At 41.4% G+C, this 21,051-nt stretch overlaps 1 protein-coding gene across 4 annotated transcripts; it reads left to right on the forward strand.

Moving 5' to 3' along the window:
- Positions 1–9,468: 9,468 nt before the first annotated feature.
- Positions 9,469–19,661, forward strand: ccnl1a (cyclin L1a). 4 transcript variants are annotated; one of them, XM_061681048.1, is made up of 10 exons: positions 9,475–9,780; positions 9,988–10,062; positions 10,354–10,463; positions 13,013–13,133; positions 13,243–13,307; positions 16,684–16,783; positions 16,860–16,964; positions 17,205–17,458; positions 18,264–18,362; positions 18,444–19,661. In XM_061681048.1, the coding sequence occupies exons 1-10, from the start codon at positions 9,541–9,543 to the stop codon at positions 18,883–18,885; spliced, it is 1,611 nt and encodes a 536-aa protein (XP_061537032.1). In that variant the 5' UTR covers positions 9,475–9,540; the 3' UTR covers positions 18,886–19,661. The 4 variants fall into 4 exon arrangements, with proteins under 4 accessions (XP_061537034.1, XP_061537033.1, XP_061537032.1 ...); XM_061681052.1 differs by lacking the exons at positions 9,475–9,780; positions 9,988–10,062; positions 10,354–10,463 and adding an exon at positions 11,842–11,881; XM_061681050.1 differs by lacking the exons at positions 16,860–16,964; positions 17,205–17,458; positions 18,264–18,362; positions 18,444–19,661 and adding an exon at positions 13,706–13,719 and having other exon boundaries at positions 9,469–9,780; positions 16,684–16,774.
- Positions 19,662–21,051: the final 1,390 nt, after the last annotated feature.

Genomic DNA, 21,051 nt, shown 5'->3' on the forward strand with positions numbered 1-21,051 from the left:
AAATGTTACTTCAGTAAATATAATGGAGTAAATATGGCACGTTCTTACCCACCTTTGGCAACTGCGGTTGAGCTTTTGTCATTGTGTAGTTGACTGCGGCCCTGGAACAGGAGCTTGCCAAGAATACACTGCGGCTGCAGGAGGAGAGAGAGGAGCTTCACAAAGAGGCAGAACTAGAGCTGACAATCCACAGGGAGAAGAACCAGCTGTTGCTCCGACAGTACAAGCAAGACAGCACACCACTTAAGCACGAGATGAAAATCAATATCTCATATTCTTGTAAATGGAATTATAAGAATCTATTATTGTTCATTTTCTCGTTGTAATACTGTATCTACTTACAGCTTTGTTTTGAGAAAGACACTTGTTTTATTTCACAACATATTTTGGGGTTTAATGACTTTCTTTTCCCATGTTGTGTTTCTGTTCACTACCTGGCTGATCACTAATGTCCTTGTGTGATGCGGATTTGTGCAATAAATGTTCGACTGTGTCAATGAAATGCCCATAGCAAAGGCACACTGCCATTGTGTTTGTACCAAGGGAATAAAATGGGGGAAAAGATGCAGGAAAAGAGAAAAGGTTGAGCCACAAAGACCCTGGACACAACACAAAATGAAACCTTGAAAAGTGGACTAGAGAACAATGAAGCAAAACACACACAAGACACTGCTGGGAAATATGTGTTTTTGGACACTCTTCTGGTATTTATTTGAAGTGCATGGGAAATACTCTGGTAAAAATATTTGTCTTTTACATTGAAAGGTTTTAATCATTAAACAATCGAGACGGGTGTTAATTCATTACCAAGTCTCACACAAAGCACTGAACATGCATCGACTAGTTATACTTTCTAGTGCACATTTTGCCTGTTCATATACCTGTATATTTTTGCCAGCCAGCCACACATACACATACATAATACTAGCCAAAGCTGGCAAATGTAAGAAAAAAACAAACATTGTTTCTATGTCCCGCTCGATGAGAAAGAGAGGCATCTGCGAGCAGTGCGGGAGGAGCTGCTGGAGGAGAAAAAGAGTGGCGAGGAAAAGAGAAGGACACTTGGTGAGGAGAGGAGGAGGCTGGAGGAGGTGATGCTTCAGGAGCTACAGCGTTCCAAACGGCAGGTGGCACTACAGCTGAGTCAAGCTCATACAGAATTGCAGCAGATGGCAGAGAGAAATACTGAACTACTTAAAGAGGTTGTTAAAAAAAAGTCAGTCAAAACAAAAACCTAGACTCCGGTTGTGGAAAGTGGAATGTGAGAGTATGTGAATTTTCAACGACTCCCCTCCCCCATTGCCGTCTTTCTCAGTCTGGCTGCCCCAATAGGTCAATCTGTCTGGGGAGAAGATCCCTGACCTTTAACCGCACAATGACATCACCAAAGGCACATGACACGCGAGACAAGACAAACATCAGAACTTGTCTCTGGCTGTGTGTCTTGTGCATGTGAGCATCTGTACGGAAGCATCTGTACATATGAGTTGATTAGTTTATATGACCGGAGTTTGGCATGCACTTGTGCGTTGCCACTGGAATGTGTTTTACAGTGTTGGATAAAAAGCCGTCTGCGTGCGACTTCTATCTAATAGCCCTGTAATCCCGCTCTCACTTGGAGCCCCTAATGATGGCTGTCTCTGCGTACAGCTCGGCTGGCATGCACAAGATCACACACGTAACACATGGCTGGATGTTCGGCACAGGCAGGAAGGAACCTCGCACCCCGCAGCCAAATGCAAGTGTGCCAAATGACGCAAGTGCATCTATGCAGTAACTACATACAATGGTTTTACGTGTGACATGCTGCACATGGTTTTTGTGGGATATAAACTGCACATAGTAACACACGCACATATGCGGAGAATTACAGGGCGATTAAATAAAACCATGCAAAGAGAGTGCATTCTCATGTACTGTATAGTGTTACACTGCACCATTGGGAGTCCCCTCAAAGCTACGAGCAGATGTTGACATATGGTCAAGTTTATATGCTCTATGCACACGAACATACACATCCACACAAAAACTGACTGATTGACGAGTAAAACACTGCCATGCTGCATCATGTGTGATCTCATTATTTCTCATTATTTCAAAGTTTGTACAAGCGTGGCACACAAACTAACTTTTGTGCATATTTTACAGCAAATGATGCAAAATGGTAATCCACGACCAACAGGTAATTCCAAATAAATCAATAATGTCTGACTGCATACAGCAAAGGATATTACTCAACACAAGAGCAGTACCAACAATATTGACTACTCAATAATTAGTGTGGTTTCCATAGCAATGACAGAGACCTTCTTGACTTTATTGAACGTCAGTCCAATGTACAATTGTAACTTATCCTTGCTTTACACATGCATACAGTACAGTGCATTGGACTCTTTGTCAAGACCATTCAAAAGTCATGTTTGTAATTAAACAAGCCAGTGAGCAGCGTTTATGGCTATGTCTCCTATTGCTTTGAAACACATGTAGCGTTATGAGAAAAATATGACATGTAGAAACATTTTTATCTCTGACAAGCTGTCACTTGATGAATTTTAGTTTGTAATCACACTTGATTTAGTGAGAGAAGCTTTGTGACTCCCAATTTGAAGATATAAACAAAATGGTGTTTATTCCAAGTTGTTTTCTTCTTGCCAACCCACTGTAATTATGGAGAGAGTTCGTTGCATACGTAGACGCTTCACTGGTGACCTTATGAAAAGTCTCCACGAAATCATGGACAAGCGTGTTCTATAAGTTTGTTTGATGAATATTTTGCAGTACCTCGCGTGGACGGTGTGCAATGAGTACAATTACAAAAACTGGGCAAAAGTCTCAGTTTTTATCCAATGAGATAATGATGTTGATTTTAATTTTACCGAGAAGGGATTCCAGATACCCAGAAACAAAAAAATGATTTCATCACGAATGACAAATTTCTCATAGGACTCAGGCATATTCTCTCTCTCTACACATACTCTGGTAAAAGAAACTTCTCCATTCAGTGTGTGCTCCTTTGAGAAATGCAAATTCTTAGACATAATCTGTGTGGTTTTCACAAATAACTTAGACACTCACTTTTAATTAAAACATTTTTTTTTTTTTGGATTGACACACATCAAGTCCATCACCTTCATCGGACAGCACTTAAAATATCGGTATCCCTGTTCTGTACCAAACTACTAAAGGTTAATTGAAGTCATTTTTCTCATGTAGAGACATTAAAATTTGGAAGTTTAACCTGAACCAGTGTAATCTTTTGACCTCCGCCAAGGTGTGTGTGCAACGTCTTGTCACTCTACCAGTTTTTGATCATTCAACCTGGAATTGTTGATGGACATATGTTCATGCAAGGTTGTTCCCATTAAATTTTATTATTAACGTGTGTATCAAAATTTTAATACACACATTAACTATATTATGTATAAAAATGTATCAACATGATTTAAATCTCTATTCTATTTAAATGTCTGTACACTGGAAAAAAATGCAATTCGTGTGTACAGTCAAAAGCTATGTTAGGCAGATTTATACAAATTTCATGTAAGTTGTGCATGCAATAGCATCTTGTCCAATTGAACAAGTTTAGAAGCATATACCTGTGTATCTTTTGGTCCCTTGCATTCAAAAGCAATTTGGGATATGAGTGAAATTGATTGAATGATATTATCAAACTTTTCACTCATTTATTTTGCAAGTGACAAAAGTTATTTATTTCATTCTTCCACCAATCTACAGGTGACGCTGCTCCGAGAAACAGTAAGATGAGGATGTCAGGAGAGACTGCATGAAGCTCAGCAGGATCTTCGTGAGCTGCGGAACCTTGCATTTCAACCCTCTGGGTCTACTTCACCTGCACAAACCTCACATGGGAAAAACCATTCCTCTCTTTTCTACATCTCTCGCGCCTCAACTCATCTGAACAAACTGCGGACGCCTCCCCCTCGCGTAGACAAAAATGAAAGACACGCACGTCGACATGGTAGCGTGGGGAAGAGGGCATGTGGCCCAGGCTAAAACTGAACAGCGCAGCGAGTGGCATCAAGCACAAGATGTGTTTGGCGAAGGGCTGGTCGCATTGGAGCTAGTCACAATGTAACTGATGGACATTTGTAGAGTGAGTCACACATCCACAGTAAACATCATGAGGCCTGGAGTGGAGGAGCATGATGTCCCATACCACCTGTGGGCACAAACAAGACAGAAAAAGACATACCTCACATTGAATGCATTGTGTGTTATTGATATCATTCACACTGACTAAGGCCTTTCCTTCCCTGATATTCCTCTCCTTCTTCTCCCATTACATTTGGGATGAATTGAAAGACGGGTGTGAAGAAAGTATATGTGTACATGTGTGTGTGTGAAGGAACTCATTTCTCTTCTCCCTGGCACACATGGAAGCCTTTTGGTTTTCATTCCCTGCGATCTCACTTTTCCACTGCAGCTGGGAGACAGTGCATGGATGGGAGGAGAGGAGGGACGAGAATGATTTTGTCCACTCACTCCCTCGTCTGTGTGGCAGAGTGTCGATCAGCCTGGACCACATTGATTACAGGATGGTGGGAGATTTTGTTCCATTAAATAATAAATAAAATAATATATAATTATATAATGCAACATTATATAACATTATATAATATAATGAAAGGTAATGAAAGAAATGAAACCATTACACTTTTTAATCTGGGGAGATCTTTTTCTGTTGGTTGAACCACCATGTAATTTTCTTTTTAACTAATTTGTAATACATTGTACTTCCTCACAGTTCTGAGGTTCGGGGTTCTAATCTCAGCCTTCCTGTGTGGAGTTTAGGTGTTTTTTTCTTTCTCTGGGTACTCCAGCTTGCTTCTACATCTCCTAATATGCATGCTGTCTTATAAACATATAAAAAGACTTTACAAAGTAACTTGTCTACAGGTGTGAATGTGAGTGAATGTGCATGGTTGTTTGTCTATTTGTGCCCAACAACGATTGACTACCATTTGCGCCGTGTCACCAAGAAGCAGAAGTGCAAAACATATGAATTGTCATGCACAAAATTCCAATTAGGGCCACTTGATGTTACAAAGTTAGCTTTGATGTAAACGTAAAAGTAATCAACCTTGAGCATGACCAGCTCATAGTTGACAAAATTGTACTCAAGGCCCGCACAGTAACTTCCAAGTGTTTTTCTTTTTTTTTTTTTAATAGGGTTTATGTACCTTAGTAGTAGATTTATTTCATCAGTCGGGAAGTTATAAATGAGCAACTAAGCATGCAACTTGCAGTGATGTTTTAACATGATTCTGCTCTGGCACCAGAAATGTATCCCCTCAAAAATTGCTATGAGAGAGCACAGAGGCTTCCATTAACACACACCATTTTATCTTTGCCAAGCACATACACTCACTGGAAATGTGTCAATATGCTTTTAATCTATTTGGTTCACTATCCCGCCGGTGGTGCTGTTAAAAGGCAGTTCTTTCAGTTTCATGTCTAACGCTTGTATTTTTTATCTGATCTCTCTTAGCACTGACTGACTGATTTAAAATTACATTGTTTTCCCCTAGTATAAATGTTTCTCGGCACTACACCAGGGACACTTTTCGACCAACCGTCAACCTTTGGCAAATTGTTGCTCTTTGATGACGAACCCTATAGTGTTTCTTAATCCAGTACTTTATCTTTTATGGCATTTTCCTTTTGGCATGGCTGATTTGTATAGCCCTTGAATTTGTGTCCTTCCTGGTGTGTGCGTGTTAGAGCCCCATGGCGAGTTTGTGACTGATCCATTATGATCTCCTTTAAACAAATTTTTTTGTATGTGTACACACCACATAAGGTTCTGCTACATACAATATCTTTGGATCTCCCCTTAGCGTTAATCTTTTTCAACTTGAAGAAATCATACGTTGAAAATGTGATCTGCTTAGGGTATTTACCATAGCAGGCCAGGCACACACGCATCTCCCTAGAGAATTTGTGCAAGTTGCTTGTAAACACACACACGACAGGGAGTGGTGTGCGTGTGTGTATGTATAACTAAGCCCTTGTTCGTCACTGGGTGTCCCTGAACGCTTTCCTCCTGCGTCGTTATGGTCATACCGGAATTCTGCCATCCCGTAAGCCCTCCCACACCCTATAATTAAAGTCACCCGGGCAACGGCAGGAAGAATGCTCAGTATTCTTGTTGTCGTGGTAACTGCTTGAGTGCGAGAGTGGGAGGCGCTGGTTGTAGGTGTTGGTTAATGATGGGTACAATGAGGCCTCAGTCTGCCACCTCATGTGGTGTGCTAATGAAACAGATATGTGTGTGTGTGTGTGTGTGTGTGTGTGTGTGTGTGTGTGTGTGTGTGTGTGTGTGTGTGTGTGTGTGTGTGTGTGTGTGTGTGTGTGTTATTCCACGTACCCCCTTTGCATGATTAGGACTCTCACAATGCCCTCAAACATACACAATAATGGACATCATGGTAACTGATAGCCCTATCACAACCATCCACTGCCTCACCTCAAATGGTCAATGGTTGTTTTCAAACATACTAAACATAGGCACATAATGACTATATCTGGCAAAATTACATGCAAAATAAAATAGCTTTAACTAGTTGATGTTGATGTTTTCTCTAGATTCGGCTTTGAAGCAAAGCAAAGAAAATTTATATAACGCATTTGATACACGAGGTAACGCAATGTGCTTCACCTGATCAGAAGCAGTTTAAAAATACAGAGAAAAATAACAAGCTGCTTAAAAACATTTTTAAAAAAGAGAACAAATAAAATTTAATACAACAGAGTGCAGGAAAAATCATCCATCCTCCATCCATCCATTTTCTTTAACCGCTGATCCTCACGGGGGTCGCGGGGAAAAATCATTTAAAAGTGGAAATGTTCTAAAACGCATGAGGAAAAAAAGAAGAGTTTTTAATTTGGATTTAAAGACATTGACACTTGGGGCTGACTTCAATTCTATTGGCAATTTATTCCATTTGCCTGCAGCATAGCAGTTAAAAGCTGCCTCAATTTATTCCATTTGCTTTGGAATCTGTGCTTCGTTATCTGATCTGAGTTGGTAGATCTCGGAGCCCTACTGGACTTATATTCCATTGGTGTGTCTTTAATGTATTGAGGACTTAAACCATTTAGTGTTTTTTAGACCAGTAGCAGAATGTTAAAGTCTATTCTAAACATGACTGGGAGCCAGTGGAGAGACATTAGAATTGGAGTAATATGTTACGGTCTTTGTTCTGGTCAGAACCTGAGCTGCAGCATTCTGAATGAGCTTTAGCTGTTTAATGCTCTTTTAGGGGAGTCCAGTCAGAAGACCATTACAATAGTCAAGCCTACTTGAGATAAAAGCATGGATGAGGTTCTCCTGGTCTGCTTGGCACATGTAAGCCTTCACTTTGGATATGTTCTTCAGCTGGTAGAAGGCTTGTTTTAGTGATTGATTTGATATGACTGTTGAAAGTCAGGTCAGAGTCTATCAAAACACCAAGGTTTGCGGACTTGGTCCGTGGTCTTTAAAGAGACTGACTCCAGGTATTTTCTAACAGCAATCCTGTTTTCTTTACTGCAAAAAACAATTATCTCGTGTGTGTGTGTGTGTGTGTGTGTGTGTGTGTGTGTGTGTGTGTGTGTGTGTGTGTGTGTGTGTGTGTGTGTGTGTGTGTGTGTGTGTAGTGTGTGGTTTGATTGAAGAACGTTTTGGCTCATACAGTTATTTATGTTTCAGACAGTGACACAACACCTCGATTGAACTGAACCGAATGCTGAGAAAGGTCAAATGGGATTCCCCCCCACCCCATGCTATTGTCAACATGAATGTTAAAGTCTCCTGTTATGACAAAATAGTTGTAGTCAATACAGATCACTGACAGAAGTGCTGAAAATTCCTCCATACATTTTCCATTGTCCCCTTGAGGTCTATAAATTATTAAAACACTAACCTTTGCATCATTCAAAAGAGCTCAAATCACCCAGTATAATTTCTTAACATTTTTATTTTATGGAGCTTTCAATTAACCTAATGTATGACATTTTTTAAATGAATGAATAAAAAAAGATTACCTGGAGAAACCCTATGTAAACACACGGGAAGCCGAGATTCTAACCCGGAACATCAGAACTGTGAGGCAGACGTGCTGAACCACCAGTGTAACGTGCTGAAATTACTGCAGTCATTGTGATTTCAAATGGTGTCCAATGCTCTAAAACGGGTCGCTAGTTCCCTCTCCAGTCTGTCCGGGACTACTGCAACGCCTTGGGTTAAACAACGTACAGAATATCATACTGTGTTGATCATTTCAGCAGCTAAATCGAACGTTTCATCAGATCATTTGAATACAAACTCGTAGTAGTAATGATACTGAATGAATAATGCCGAAGATATAAACTGTGAAAAATTAATACAATTGTGACGGACAAAATTATAAAATGTTTGTGTGCGTGAGAGAGAGAGAGAGAGAGAGAGAGAGAGAGAGAGAGAGAGAGTGAGCGAATGAGAGAGAGAGAACGCATAGGCGGCGGATGGATATGTTCCAGAAGTAAAGAGTAAAAAGTCTGGAACTTCCCGTAATTTACGTCACTTGAGCAGTTGGGACTTCCGCTTCCTCGTGGTTAAACTTTGTACATTAAGTACAGTGTAAGTGTAAAAAATTTTCCCAGGGTCCATTGTGCTGAGGGCAAAACGAGTGTTTCGGTCATTACGTACTATTCTGTGCTGCTGTTGAGAAATCAAGTTTAAGTCTTTAGACGCATCATAAATGGCGGAATTACGTGATTAAAACCTTTTTTGACAGTGTTGTGTAGGCTACAAGATCTTCAGAATCCTTGCGATAAATTGAAATTAGAATTTTAAAATTAAAAAAATAATAATAATAGAAGAGAATGATCGTTCCCTATGAAATACTGTACAGGCCAAAAATAAAAATTCTCACACCGAGAAAACCAAACAAAAAAGAAAAACAGCAACAAAAGAAATAATCACACAAACCAGAAGAACTTTCACCCCCCCCCCCCCCCCAAAAAAAAAAAAAAGCTCACACAGGAGCGTCCCAAAAATGATTTTATCCATTCGTTTTCTTATCCTCACTCGGGTCGTGGGAGCCTATCCCAGCTGCCTACCACGCATGTTTTTGGGAACAAAACCGGAGTGCCCGGAGAAAACCCACCCGGGCACGCGGTGAACATGCAAACTCCACACAGACTGGGCAGGGATTTGAACCCCGGTCTCAGAACTGCGAGGCAGATGTGCTAACCAGTCGTTCACCGTGCCGGTGAATTGTTTTATTTAACAAAATAATAAAACACTTAAAACACTTAAATGATATTTTTACCCTTTCCTGTATATGCTCTTATACCAACTAGTTTCGCGAAGTACCTTTCATTGTACTTTCTATCGATCGTTCCTGAAGTGGCGAAACTACTTTTTCTCTCGGATGTGCACCAACGTCTGCGCCCAAGAAGCTTTGTGACGTCACATCAGAGTTCGACCGGCGCTGTGTTCCGTTGTCGAGCTGCCTGATTGCTGCCGCCGTTGGGTTTTTTTTTCCCCGAAGGAAGATGGCCGCAGGTCCCCTTTCGGTGTCTTCAACCGCGTCAACAAACAACGATGGCATCCTCATTGGTGACAAACTTTACTCCGAAGTGTACCTTACGATCGACAACTCTCTCATCCCCGAGGAAAGGCTCTCTCCGACACCGTCAATGCTCGACGGCCTCGACCTCCACACGGAAACCGACATACGCATACTGGGATGTGAGCTCATTCAGTCGGCGGGAATTCTTCTCCGTTTGCCGCAGGTGAATAGCCTTAACATTTTGTTCAGGAGTCCAACCGGCCAATGTTTAGTGTGTTAGTTGTCAAGCAAACGCGGCACGGCCTGCTAGCTTTTACCTAGCTTGCTACGTCGCTGGCGTGGGTGAATCAAAATGGCGACCTTCCATTGTGCTCTTTCGAAGTAAAACCCAATTTAGAAAAATAATAATAATGTGTTGTGTTTTCAACAGGTGGCGATGGCGACGGGGCAGGTGCTTTTTCATCGTTTCTTTTACTCCAAGTCCTTCGTCAAGCATAGTTTTGAGGTAAGTTACGTTCCGTCTGGTGATGGCCTTTCGTGCCGTATCATGCGAGCGGAACGTTGGCCTAACGTCGGCGGGCGCCATGTTAAGACGCCTTCAAACGCAGCCTACTTTAACCTATTCTCTTTGTGAATAATTTCCACTACGTGTTATTAAAAATACTGTTATCATCTACATTTGCTTAAAATTGACGGCACCATTGTGTCGTTTTCATATTAGACCCCTTTTCTGGTCTTACTGCCTTGTTTTTCTACGACCCCCTTCTTGCAAACGTTTGCTTCATTTTGCATTTAGATTGTTGCAATGGCTTGTATTACCTTGGCCTCCAAGATTGAAGAAGCACCCAGGCGATTACGAGATGTCATCAACGTTTTCCATCACCTGAAGCAGATCCGAGTCAAAAAGTAAGCGTCATAATTTTAACTGGACACAGCCCCCTTGTACTATCATTTCATATTTTCTTTCATATAAGTATTTCTTTCCCGTTGACAATGTTTCAGTGTATTTGATTTCATGAGGAATTGTTATCTGATTGTGTTTTTTTTTCTGCAAAAGTGCCCTTCTGTTTAACAATGTACTCGTACACTAATTTTAAACATTTCAGTTTTCTCTCTCACTGGTATTTCACAAGTGTACATAGAGGAAACTTTTTAGTAGCAACGTGACAAGTAGCTGCCATCTATGTGGAATTAACAGATAAAACATGGAATCACTTCAAATTATTCTAAAATCCTCTATAGCAAATACATTCCTGAAAAAAAACTTAAGTACATGACATGCTGCCCACACTGGTCATCTTACAAATAATGTTACATTTGTGCTATTTAAATCAAGTTATAGGGCAAGCAAGGCCGTTTTGAAATACAAAGAGACCAGGGCGGCAAAGTAGTCAAGGAGGCCAATAATCAACATTTGCAGTCAGTATTAATTTTGCAGTAACAGGGAAAATGTTTTCGAGTTTTGAAAAAATAAAAAATCCTAACACTTAGGCTAAATTACTTTAAGCTTACGTTTATTAAACAGCTTTTCAGATTTGCAACATGTTAGGGATTTTTTTCCTTTTTTATTTTATTTTTTAAATTTTATTTAAAAAGACTGACATCTTTGTTTTAAAATTCTAACAAAACGTGAAAATGTTGTGTCAAAATGCTAATATAATTGGCCCGTCCGTTGTTTGAAACAGTTATTCTGACTCTTAGTCTTGGAGAACTCCTCAGAATTTCGGCCCATGCGACCATATTGGTGGATATTTTTAACTGAAACATTTAGTTGGAGAAGGGGTTCCCCGAGTAGAAGACAAATTGAAACTGTCGAGATAAAGTGAGAAATAATCGTGTTTAATGTTTTACTCTCGTCTTTTGTGGGTTTGTTTAGTAATTTTATCTATATATATATATATTTTTGGGACCATATTTTCTATAGGCTATATCACACTAAAATGTTCCCTAAAAAGGTCATCGTTTTTGGACACACAAACATGCGCACAACATTTTTTTCGCTGGAAACCTCATTGGATTTTCTAAATTCTTGGTGTGTTGTACTCAAGTTGAAGTGGCCATTCCAACCAGACTCAGCATTTTTGACAAACGTGTCATTTTTGGGAAATCTTGTCACGTTGTTATTTTGAGTTTTGGCTACCCTCCTAAATGTGTTAGCGTTTTTAAATTGGAGAACTGCTTTGGCAGTGTGAGCATTTAAATTTGAATAGAAGTCTGTTCATGGTAATACTATAAGACCTTGGCATTAACTTGGCTTCTTTTTTCCCTTGCAACCAACTAACAGCGACCAGCTACATTTACCGCAGCCTGGGTGATGTGGAATGGTACGTAAGATGAAGCAGTCGGCATGGCAACCATGATCCAAGGGGGCCTATCTCCTCGCCCAGGCCCCTTCCTGTGGGAAACGCCCGTGGTCTGCGCCACCTCGGGGCACTGGGATCGGGGATGACAGGTTGGCCGGAGGTCCTTGGCCCCCTGGGCACCTTGAAGACTTCTGTGGTTCACTCTTAGGCTTTGGGTTATCTGTCCATCAATCTGCCAACCGTTGGGTAATGTAGTTCTCTTTTGACTACTGCTCACCATCCATTTTGATTGTGCGTTTAGCGCAAAAGCCTGTTCACCAGCTGTCGTCTATAGCTATTTTTGAAATATCACCTTGTTCGTTGCAAAACTGAGCCAAATTCTTGTGGTTTAGGTACTAACATAGCTCTGATTATGTCGTTGCCATTTCATGTTTTTTTATGGCTGCATCTTGATGTGCTTGGTCAACTTTTTATATGCAGTATTACACTGTTGAATTTTAGTGTGAAAGAGTCCTTTGTATGAGTGCGTTGGAGACTAGCTCATTCTCAGTTAAATTTGCTGATTTGAGGTAGCTTAAACATTTGTCATGTAACTATTCCCTGATATTGTTGTTATGCTTAACATAGTGTAAGAATACAAGAATTTGAAACAGGCACATGGACTTTTACACACATTACCGATTTATTGTCTCAAATGTTTGCTTTTGAACTAAGATTTCAAGCTTTTCAATGGCACCATTGGATTCATTACATCTTGTCCTACCCAAAGATGTTTTTTGTTAGCTTTACCCCTTTGAAACTGTAGCCATCTTACTTGTGTGAGATGATTTTAAGATTTTCACTGTCCGAAGGAATGTGTGGTTTGAGGTGTTGTGTGCAACGACCATGGATGATATTTCAATGCTATTGACACGCTGTGAATGAGGTTGACAGCTACAGATCCTGTAAGCTTTTATAGAACCACAGGAGTCCTCAAACCCCAGCAGACTGTCAGGCATGCAGTTAAGAAATCAGCTGAGAGTTGGTTGGAATAGGAATAAGAATAGAGTACATTGAAACAGAAGGGCTCTTTTTTGGGGTGGGGGGGGGGGGGTGGGTTTGAGGTTCTCTTGGGAAGGGAAACAATCTTATTTTGATTCCATTTTAAACCAGGACTCCAAGTTCATTGATTCTTGATCAGAACTACTTAAACACCAAAAATCAAGTCATCAAAGCTGAGCGCCGTGTTCTCAAGGAACTGGGCTTCTGTGTCCATGTCAAGCATCCGCACAAGGTGAGTTTAAACCCAACACACAAGTTCCAAACTTGGCAAAACTTACCAGTCTGGTTTTGCAGTAATTCCTCCATGATAACCATTTGCAAACCTTTTTTTTTCTGTCTAGATAATTGTCATGTACTTGCAAGTCCTGGAGTGTGAAAAGAACCAAACGCTGGTCCAGACTGCCTGGTAAGTTTATTTTTTTCCCCCCACCTCACCTTCTGCTACTCCCTCTCTCGTATCAGTGACAAGTTTCAGCAGACAGACAGACAGACGTGGGCTAAAGATGAAAGTTTGAACCCCTTAAAGGCCACCCGATAACTTCGTAGGACATCATTAAGGCTTATTTTTGTGGAAAGCTTCATCTTTCAGATCAGTGCTATTTAAGCACCCTTGTTTTTCTTAAATGCGTTAAAACATTTTGCCCAGGTTTACTCCCATTTGATCCATTGACCTATTGCTGCAATTTGTGTTGTTGCACCCCTGTGATGTCTCACACGTGCACTTATGTGGCCTTGCTGTAAATTGTTGCTGGTGTCAGGGAGCGTGATTTAACTTTGTCCTTTCTCTCTACTCTTTGATTAAAGGGTAGTCCGTGCTGGTAAGTCACATAAAGAACCTCTGAACTCTACCTCCTCCAACCACATGACCTCAGGAAGCCTCTCCCCTTTGGCTGGCAGCCCCTCTCCACACAGCCAGTCGTTGAAGGGGGCGCTCGCTCGGGCCTTTCCCATCAGCCTACATCGTCTTATTTTCTCTTGGCTCGCCACGAGGATTTGTATTTTTCTTTGTGCCAAGGATTTTAGGATTACATTGTTATATATTTTTTCTAGTTTACTTTGAATTACCATTGAGTACAATTACTTTTTGGATGAGATAAAAAGTTAAATAGTATAGTGTGTCATGTCCCCAACTGACGTGTTGTCCAGACATGTCTGTTTTGCAGGCGGATCCAGTTCTCAGGTTTTGCCTCCCAGGACCCGTCTTGCTCTGCAGCAGTCACAATTCAACAGTGTTGGCATGTTGTCTTGTTGGCATAGTTTTGAATGCTAAGCCACAAAAGTATCTTGTGGCTCATGAAATGATGGCTGCTGGAAGTAACTCCAGCACCTGCTGAATAACAGCATTCTTCTTTAAATGAGTAAAACACAAGTTGTATGTACATTGGAGAAAGATTGCGAAGAGGTTTTTGTATTTTCGCTTGGCCCAACATTTTAATTTTGTGGGGTGGGTAAAAAGGTTTGTTCAGTTGCTTGTACCATCTTGCTCCTCTTAGTCAACCTCTTTTCCTTTTTGTTTTAATCCTTTTTGTCTGTCTCCAAGTGATATTGATACTCATGATCTTGCCCAATATACATCCCATTTTTGAATGTCGCCACATTTTGTTTATCCTTGGAAAGATTAAATGTGCATTGTAGCACACTAATTTCACTCAACCCAAGGTAGCAATCCTCGGATCATAGTCTTGTCGCTAAGTGTCTTTGCTGTAAAGCAAGTTAAGGTGACAGTTTGGTCTCGCAAGCTTGTGCACCGCTGACTTTCCCCAAACTAGCTTCTGTGCATGTCAACCTCAAATGCTTTTGCTCCCTTGTCCCTTCAGATCTAACAATCTGAAAGTGGCAACTGGTGTAGATACATTTCCTACATCTACATGTGTGCATGTTCCCCAAGGCATGTCATCATCACCTCGCCTGCTCATAGCAGGCCTTCAGAAGGAAGTGACAAACACTACTCCCATGGATAACCCAGAGAGAAATGGACAAAGTTAAACGCTACAGCACTACGATGTTTCACTTCAACCCCATCTAATGGGGGATCTTAAGCAGCTCAACATTTAATTCAGCTACTGCTATACAATGGTACCTCAAATTTGACTTTCTAAACTAGTGGTTCTCAAATGGAAGTATCCCTCAAAAAATCCTTAGCTCTCGAAGTAACACCTTAATGACCAAAATTGAACTACAGTAATGCAGTAGGCCTAAAGGCTTCTTTATACTCGCGGGAGTGGTGACAGTGCTGATGTCACTGCGGCTATCTTTACGCAGTTTGTCTTTATACTCGAGCGCAACCCACGCGTGCAGTTTTGAAATTGGCGAGGACACCACAGGGTGGAGTTTCCACTGCATTTTTTTGGCCATTTCCGGTAGCCGTTTTTCCTTTCCGTAGCAAGGAACAAAGCAACAATGGCGGCCGTTGAACAGTGCTAGAACAAATGGTCCTAGATGACCAGATGATACGTTTTGATTATGCTGGAAAATCAATTGCGGCGGCGTAGGTTTTATACGGAACCAAGCAGAACGTTGAGTATGTCATCGCAGCATGTGACTAAAACGGACCAATTACGAGAGATGATCTCCGCGGCATTCTACGCGTAGCAACAATTTTGTCGTGTGCGCGTCAAGTGACGCATAGGGGCTGCGCGGCCCAATACAATGCAATGTGGCGTTGTCGGCCTCGCGGGAGTGTAAAGAGGAAAGTGTTCATCAAAAAAACAAGGCAGAGGCTTTGTTCCTGGGAGAAAAAAAAACTATTGTAAACAATTGTTACACACACAATTCAAACATTAACACTGCTCGAATATAGTAAAAACTACTTAAATGGAAGAACTGTTGATGATTTTCATTTTGTTTTCAGTGGACATTTAGGTTTTATTTAATTCAGTGGTTCTTTTGCGTATCAGTAGAGGTGGGCCTGTGTGTCACGAGTGGTACTCGAACCACACTTTAGAATCCAGCCATTCAACTTCCACACTCCATATCCTCGCTAGGAGCCTTTCACAGCTGTCTAGAATGGACTTTGAAAATCACTGTTCTAAACTATATTTGGAATAATTGTTTTTAGAGTCTCCAACATAATTAACTGTTCAGAATTCTTAGTGAAATTTTAACCATAATTTGTCATGAAAGTAAAAAGTTGGCCAGTCTATTAGTTGGGGGAACAATGAATGGCGAGTAACAAATGTCACTACTTTTAACTGACACAAGTATATGTCAAGACGTACCATTTTTAACTTCGTTACAAGCATGACAGCTGGTGTGAGAAACTCATCAGTGTACCTTAACTCCCATCACTCTCCTCAATATTCAAATCAGTCCTTTGTTAGGAAAAAATTGAAAGTCTTGAGGCAATGGGAACACAAATACATAAAATGCAACCAAACAAATCAAAAACATTTTAATGCAACTTATATTATTGTGCTCAGTCATCCCTGACGACTGATTATTAACAGCTATGACACTGAAATACATGGTATTTTCAATGTGAAACTGCTTGCTTCACATTGTGTTGGATATTTGAATATTGTCCTTTCAGGAAAACGTGTCACAAATCAGGAGTTGGTCATTGTTTTGCTGACCAAATGCCCAGAATTGAAATTTTAAAATGATTTTTTTTTTTTTAATAGAAATATTGACCACACTTATAGCGCTGGCCGTTTGAGGTACCACTGTATTCTGCAATAGTTGTTGGGTCAATGTTGAGTCAATGTCCATCTTTTAAGATGTGTTAAAACAATGGGTTTGTGTAGAGAAGATGCTATGTTTTTGTTTGCTCTTTGTCTTTCTAGGAATTACATGAATGACAGCTTGAGGACCAATGTGTTTGTGAGGTTCCAAGCGGAGACCATTGCCTGTGCTTGCATTTTCCTTGCTGCCCGGGCTCTTCAGGTGAGAGGATTTCCAAAAAAAGAAAAACTAACATGCCGCTTTGGAATTTGAAATAACTCTCCTCTTTCTCTCCCAGATCCCCCTGCCCTCCAGACCTCAGTGGTACCTGCTGTTTGGACCAAGTGATGAGGACATTAAAGACGTCTGCATCACCACCCTTAAACTCTACACCAGGAAGAAGGTGAACATTGAACACACATTAACTGCATTGAAACACCAATATTGAACGTTCAATGTCCCAAAATGTGTAATAGAATAGAATCACCTTTTTATTGTGCATGCATGCACATGAAATTTGTTCTCTGCATTTAACCCATCACAGTGAACACATAGACAAGTTAGTGGAACAAACTATTATGCCAATATGGTTTTCCTACCGGGTGATGCACGTGTTGACTGACAGTGTGACCTTTTCCCACAGCCCAACTACGAGCACCTGGAGAAGGAGGTGGACCGGAGGAAAGTGTTCTTGGCCGAAGCTAAGCTGAAGGCAAAAGGGCTGAATCCGGACGGCACCCCAGCATTGGCCACTCTTGGGGGCTTCTCGCCTGCCTCAAAACCCTCTTCTCCAAATGTGGCCAAAGTTGAAGAGAATTCCCCCAACAGCCAGACGGTCAAAGCAGTTAAGAAGGAGCCAGATAGCCGCACTCAGATTGCAAAGAGTCCACACAATGGGTAAGAAAGGTGGTGGCGGCGGCACACTCTTATTTTGATGAAACACAAAGGTAACCAGTCTGCTTTATTGTTATCCATCTGTCCATTTTTCGTACCGCTTATCCTCACTAGGGTCGTGGGTGTGGTGGCGCCTATCCCAGCTGACTCTGGGCGAGAGCAAGGGTTTCACCATAAACTGGTCGCCAGCCATTTGCATGGCACATAGAGACAAACAATCATTCACACTCATGGACAATTTAGTATTAAATTAACCTACCATGCATGTTTTTGGAATGTGGAAGGAAACCGGAGTAGCCGGCGACAACCCTCAAAGACACGGGGAGAACATGCAAACTCCACACAGGCGAGGCCGGATTTGAACCCAGGTCCTCAGAACTGTGAGGCAGATGTGCTAACCAATCTGCACTGTGCCACCATAATAATAATTATTATTCTCCCAATTAATTGCATTTTTAAGGTCACAAACATTTAAGTATAAATATTTACTGTTGAGAGGCTGAAATTGTAAGGATTTGAAAATGTTTAAACTAAACAAGATCTATAACAATGGATTATCAAATTATTACAGATTAATTTAATTGATAACTTTTCGTTTAATCATTGCCCCTCTATCAGCAATTGTTACAATTTTCATAGTGAAGTGATCCGTTATCTGAGAGAACACAGGGTGGTGGCAATGTTTTTGGATGCCGCTGGCATATAGATGAGTAACAGTGCATTTGTAGTGAATTAATCAATTTTTGGCCCAATTATAATTTGCCTGATATCCCCTGACCGTGTATCTTTTTCACCCTCTTCCAAACAGGATGAGGAAGGAGGCGAAGATGGGGCGGAACAGCAGGAGCGGCAGCCGTTCACGATCCAGAACGCGTTCCCGGTCCAGATCTCGCTCCCCTCGCAGACAGTAAGCAAACACGTTGTCATTCAGCACGGCCGAGTAGGCGGGCGTGATGCTCACTGCCCTTTCTTCCGTTTCCTCTTGCAGTTACAACAGCAGGCGCAGTCGCTCGGGGACGTACAGTTCTCGCTCACGATCCCACAGCCGGAGTCCCTCGCCTCGCAGACACCCCCCCTCGCCGCTCCTCCCCCATCTCAAAACAAAGTCCAGCCACCACGGCAACAGTGACTCCAAGAGCGGCGGACGCCACAACAATAGCGGCAGCGGTCACAAGAGGAAACGTTCGCGCTCCCGCACGCCGCTCAAAGCGGACAGGGAGCGGGACCGAGAGAGGGACAGGGACCGAGATCGCGGAGCCTTCGACACGTCTTCGAAGAAACACAAACACGAGCGTGGCGCCGGACATCGAGGAGACAGGAGAGAGAGGGAGCGGTCGCGCTCGTACGACAGGGAAAGGGAGCGAGGTCACAAGGGGAAACATCACAGCGGCGGTGCCGGACATTCAGGACACGGGAGACACAGACGCTGACCCCCTCACGGCATGTCAACAAGACTTTTCCAAATTGTAAATATTTTCAGCCAGCATTGACCTTTGGCGTTTATGCTTTGCTTTCTGGGTTTCCTAAATGCATTCATCATTTGACTCAAATTATGTCATCACGAAACCAATGTTCATTTCCATTAATACAATCGTGATCACGAACAGAAAATGGTCCTCGCGTGGTGGAAGTTTTCTCGCCAGGAGCCATCATGGGGTGTGTCATGTCTTTTGTTCATGTCGCATAATATTTAGCCTCATTGTGGGTGGTGTGTGAGGGCCCCCGACCGTGGCCAGGTGAAATGTCACGTGACGTACCCTCAACTCCTGCTAGCCTGCTGTATCTGGTTCACTTAAGTAGCAGTTATAGGGCAAAGCATCTATTTACAGTGTAAAGTTGGATTGAGATCCACTTGTATAAAGTCAAGGCTTTAATTTTTTAAAGCGAGCTACACAGTGGATAGCTAGGATGAAAATGTCAAAGCGTTCAGGAAAGTGCAGAATGTTGCGGGCAGGTTTTTTATTTTTATTTTTTTCTCCTCTCCAAGGTTTACATTTAGTTTTTCTTTGTTCACATTTTCCAAAGAGCTGTTTTTGCTGTTGACCAGTTAATATTCTTTCCATCACAAAATGCAGACTTAATATTCTTTCCATCACACAATGCAGACTTTATTTGACAATTTGCGACTGTCAACTGGTTACACTGGTTTTTAGTGTAAAAAAAGTCATGGCCAAATTTTTATTCAATAAATGAGTTATAGCACTCAGTTGAGTACTTTTTTTTTTTTTTTTTTTCCTCTCTTCCCCCCCGCAGCTATCACATTTTGAACCTGTGAGGAAATACTGCATGTGCCACCACTTAAAAAGATGGAGGCAAAACCCCTTTATGTGAGTAATATGCAAGTAAGGCGCAAGATGGTGTCAATAGTATCTGCTTCCAATTGGAAAGATGCAATGAGTTTAATTTACGCCGGAGGGCGCCATCGGTCCTCCTGTTATACAGTGAGGTCTGGATGGGGATGTTCAGTATCACGCATTGCACTTAGATTTATTAACCTTTATGTTCTTCAGTGTGTGATGCAAGTATTCTATGTTTGCCGTATAGACAAAAAAACTATTTCTAATTCTTGAGGCAGGTTGCAAATCAAAACTACATTGATTTAAATAAACTGCTGATGTAGGGAAAAACAGGAACCAACAAGACTATGATCTACCTCGACTGGTTGGGTTGATCGTGACAGACGATGAATTAATGACGGGAGTTTGGTATTTGGATAAACCTCTGACGGGCTGTGATTTTGTATTTTAACCACCGTTGTTACATTTGGCATACTGGCAATCCCACTTTATTCTCTGTAGCTCAACATTAATTTCACCCACGTCCAGCAAGATAAAGCAGCTTTTCGTAGTGCTTGGAAAAGCCTTGATGGGCAGTTGTTTTACAGGGGACGTCATCTTCATCTCAGGTCATTGTGGAATACATTTTGTGATGGATTGTGGGGCTCTGTATACTGTATCGTTGCACTTTCAAATTTATGATTCAAGTTTACTTTGTGATCGGATGCAAGGACATTGACCACGTCCTTGGGCACAGCACGTTTATATGTGCCACGGAAAAAAAAACATTGTTGCAAGCATGATTGATTTTGCCATTAAAGATTTTATTGATGAATTATTTTGAGAAAAGGCAATGTTAGACATGCAGCAGGTAAAAAATATAATCAATAATAGTTTAGTCATTTATCAATATTGAAATCAAGGGAAGAACAGGAAGACAATTTCAACTCACTCAGTCGTTACACAATGTAGTTGTGTACAAAATATTAAAATTACCACTTTCAGTATTAAAAATATGTTAGAATGGCGATGATTGTTACTTAGTTTGCAGGTAAGGGGGACATGAAAGCCGCAGAGTCTGCTTCACAGTTCTGGGTTCAAATCTCGGCTCTGGCCTTCTTTTGTGTTTCTGTGCCTGCATGTTTTTTTCTCCACGTACTCCAGTTACATGAATCTTAGTTGTTTTTTTTTTGTGTGTGGGGGGGGGCTGTAAGGTCAAGCAAGAATGGAGGATCTGTGTCCCTTTTATGCCAGAACAGTTTTACTGTGTCAAAGTGGAGTTTTTAAGCTGCCGCTGTGGTTTCTTATTAGTATTATAAT

This window comes from Phycodurus eques, chromosome 7 (genome assembly GCF_024500275.1).
Source record: "Phycodurus eques isolate BA_2022a chromosome 7, UOR_Pequ_1.1, whole genome shotgun sequence".
Classification (NCBI taxonomy): Eukaryota; Metazoa; Chordata; class Actinopteri; order Syngnathiformes; family Syngnathidae; genus Phycodurus; species Phycodurus eques.

Bases quoted from the DNA above. Each gene is read 5' to 3' on its own strand.
- ccnl1a (XM_061681048.1), top strand. From the start codon at position 9,541: ATGGCCGCAGGTCCCCTTTCGGTGTCTTCAACCGCGTCAACAAACAAC. The intron at 10,464-13,012 runs GTAAGCGTCATA...ATTTTAAACCAG, and splicing joins AAGCAGATCCGAGTCAAAAA to GACTCCAAGTTCATTGATTC. The intron at 13,308-16,683 runs GTAAGTTTATTT...TTGTCTTTCTAG, and splicing joins ACGCTGGTCCAGACTGCCTG to GAATTACATGAATGACAGCT.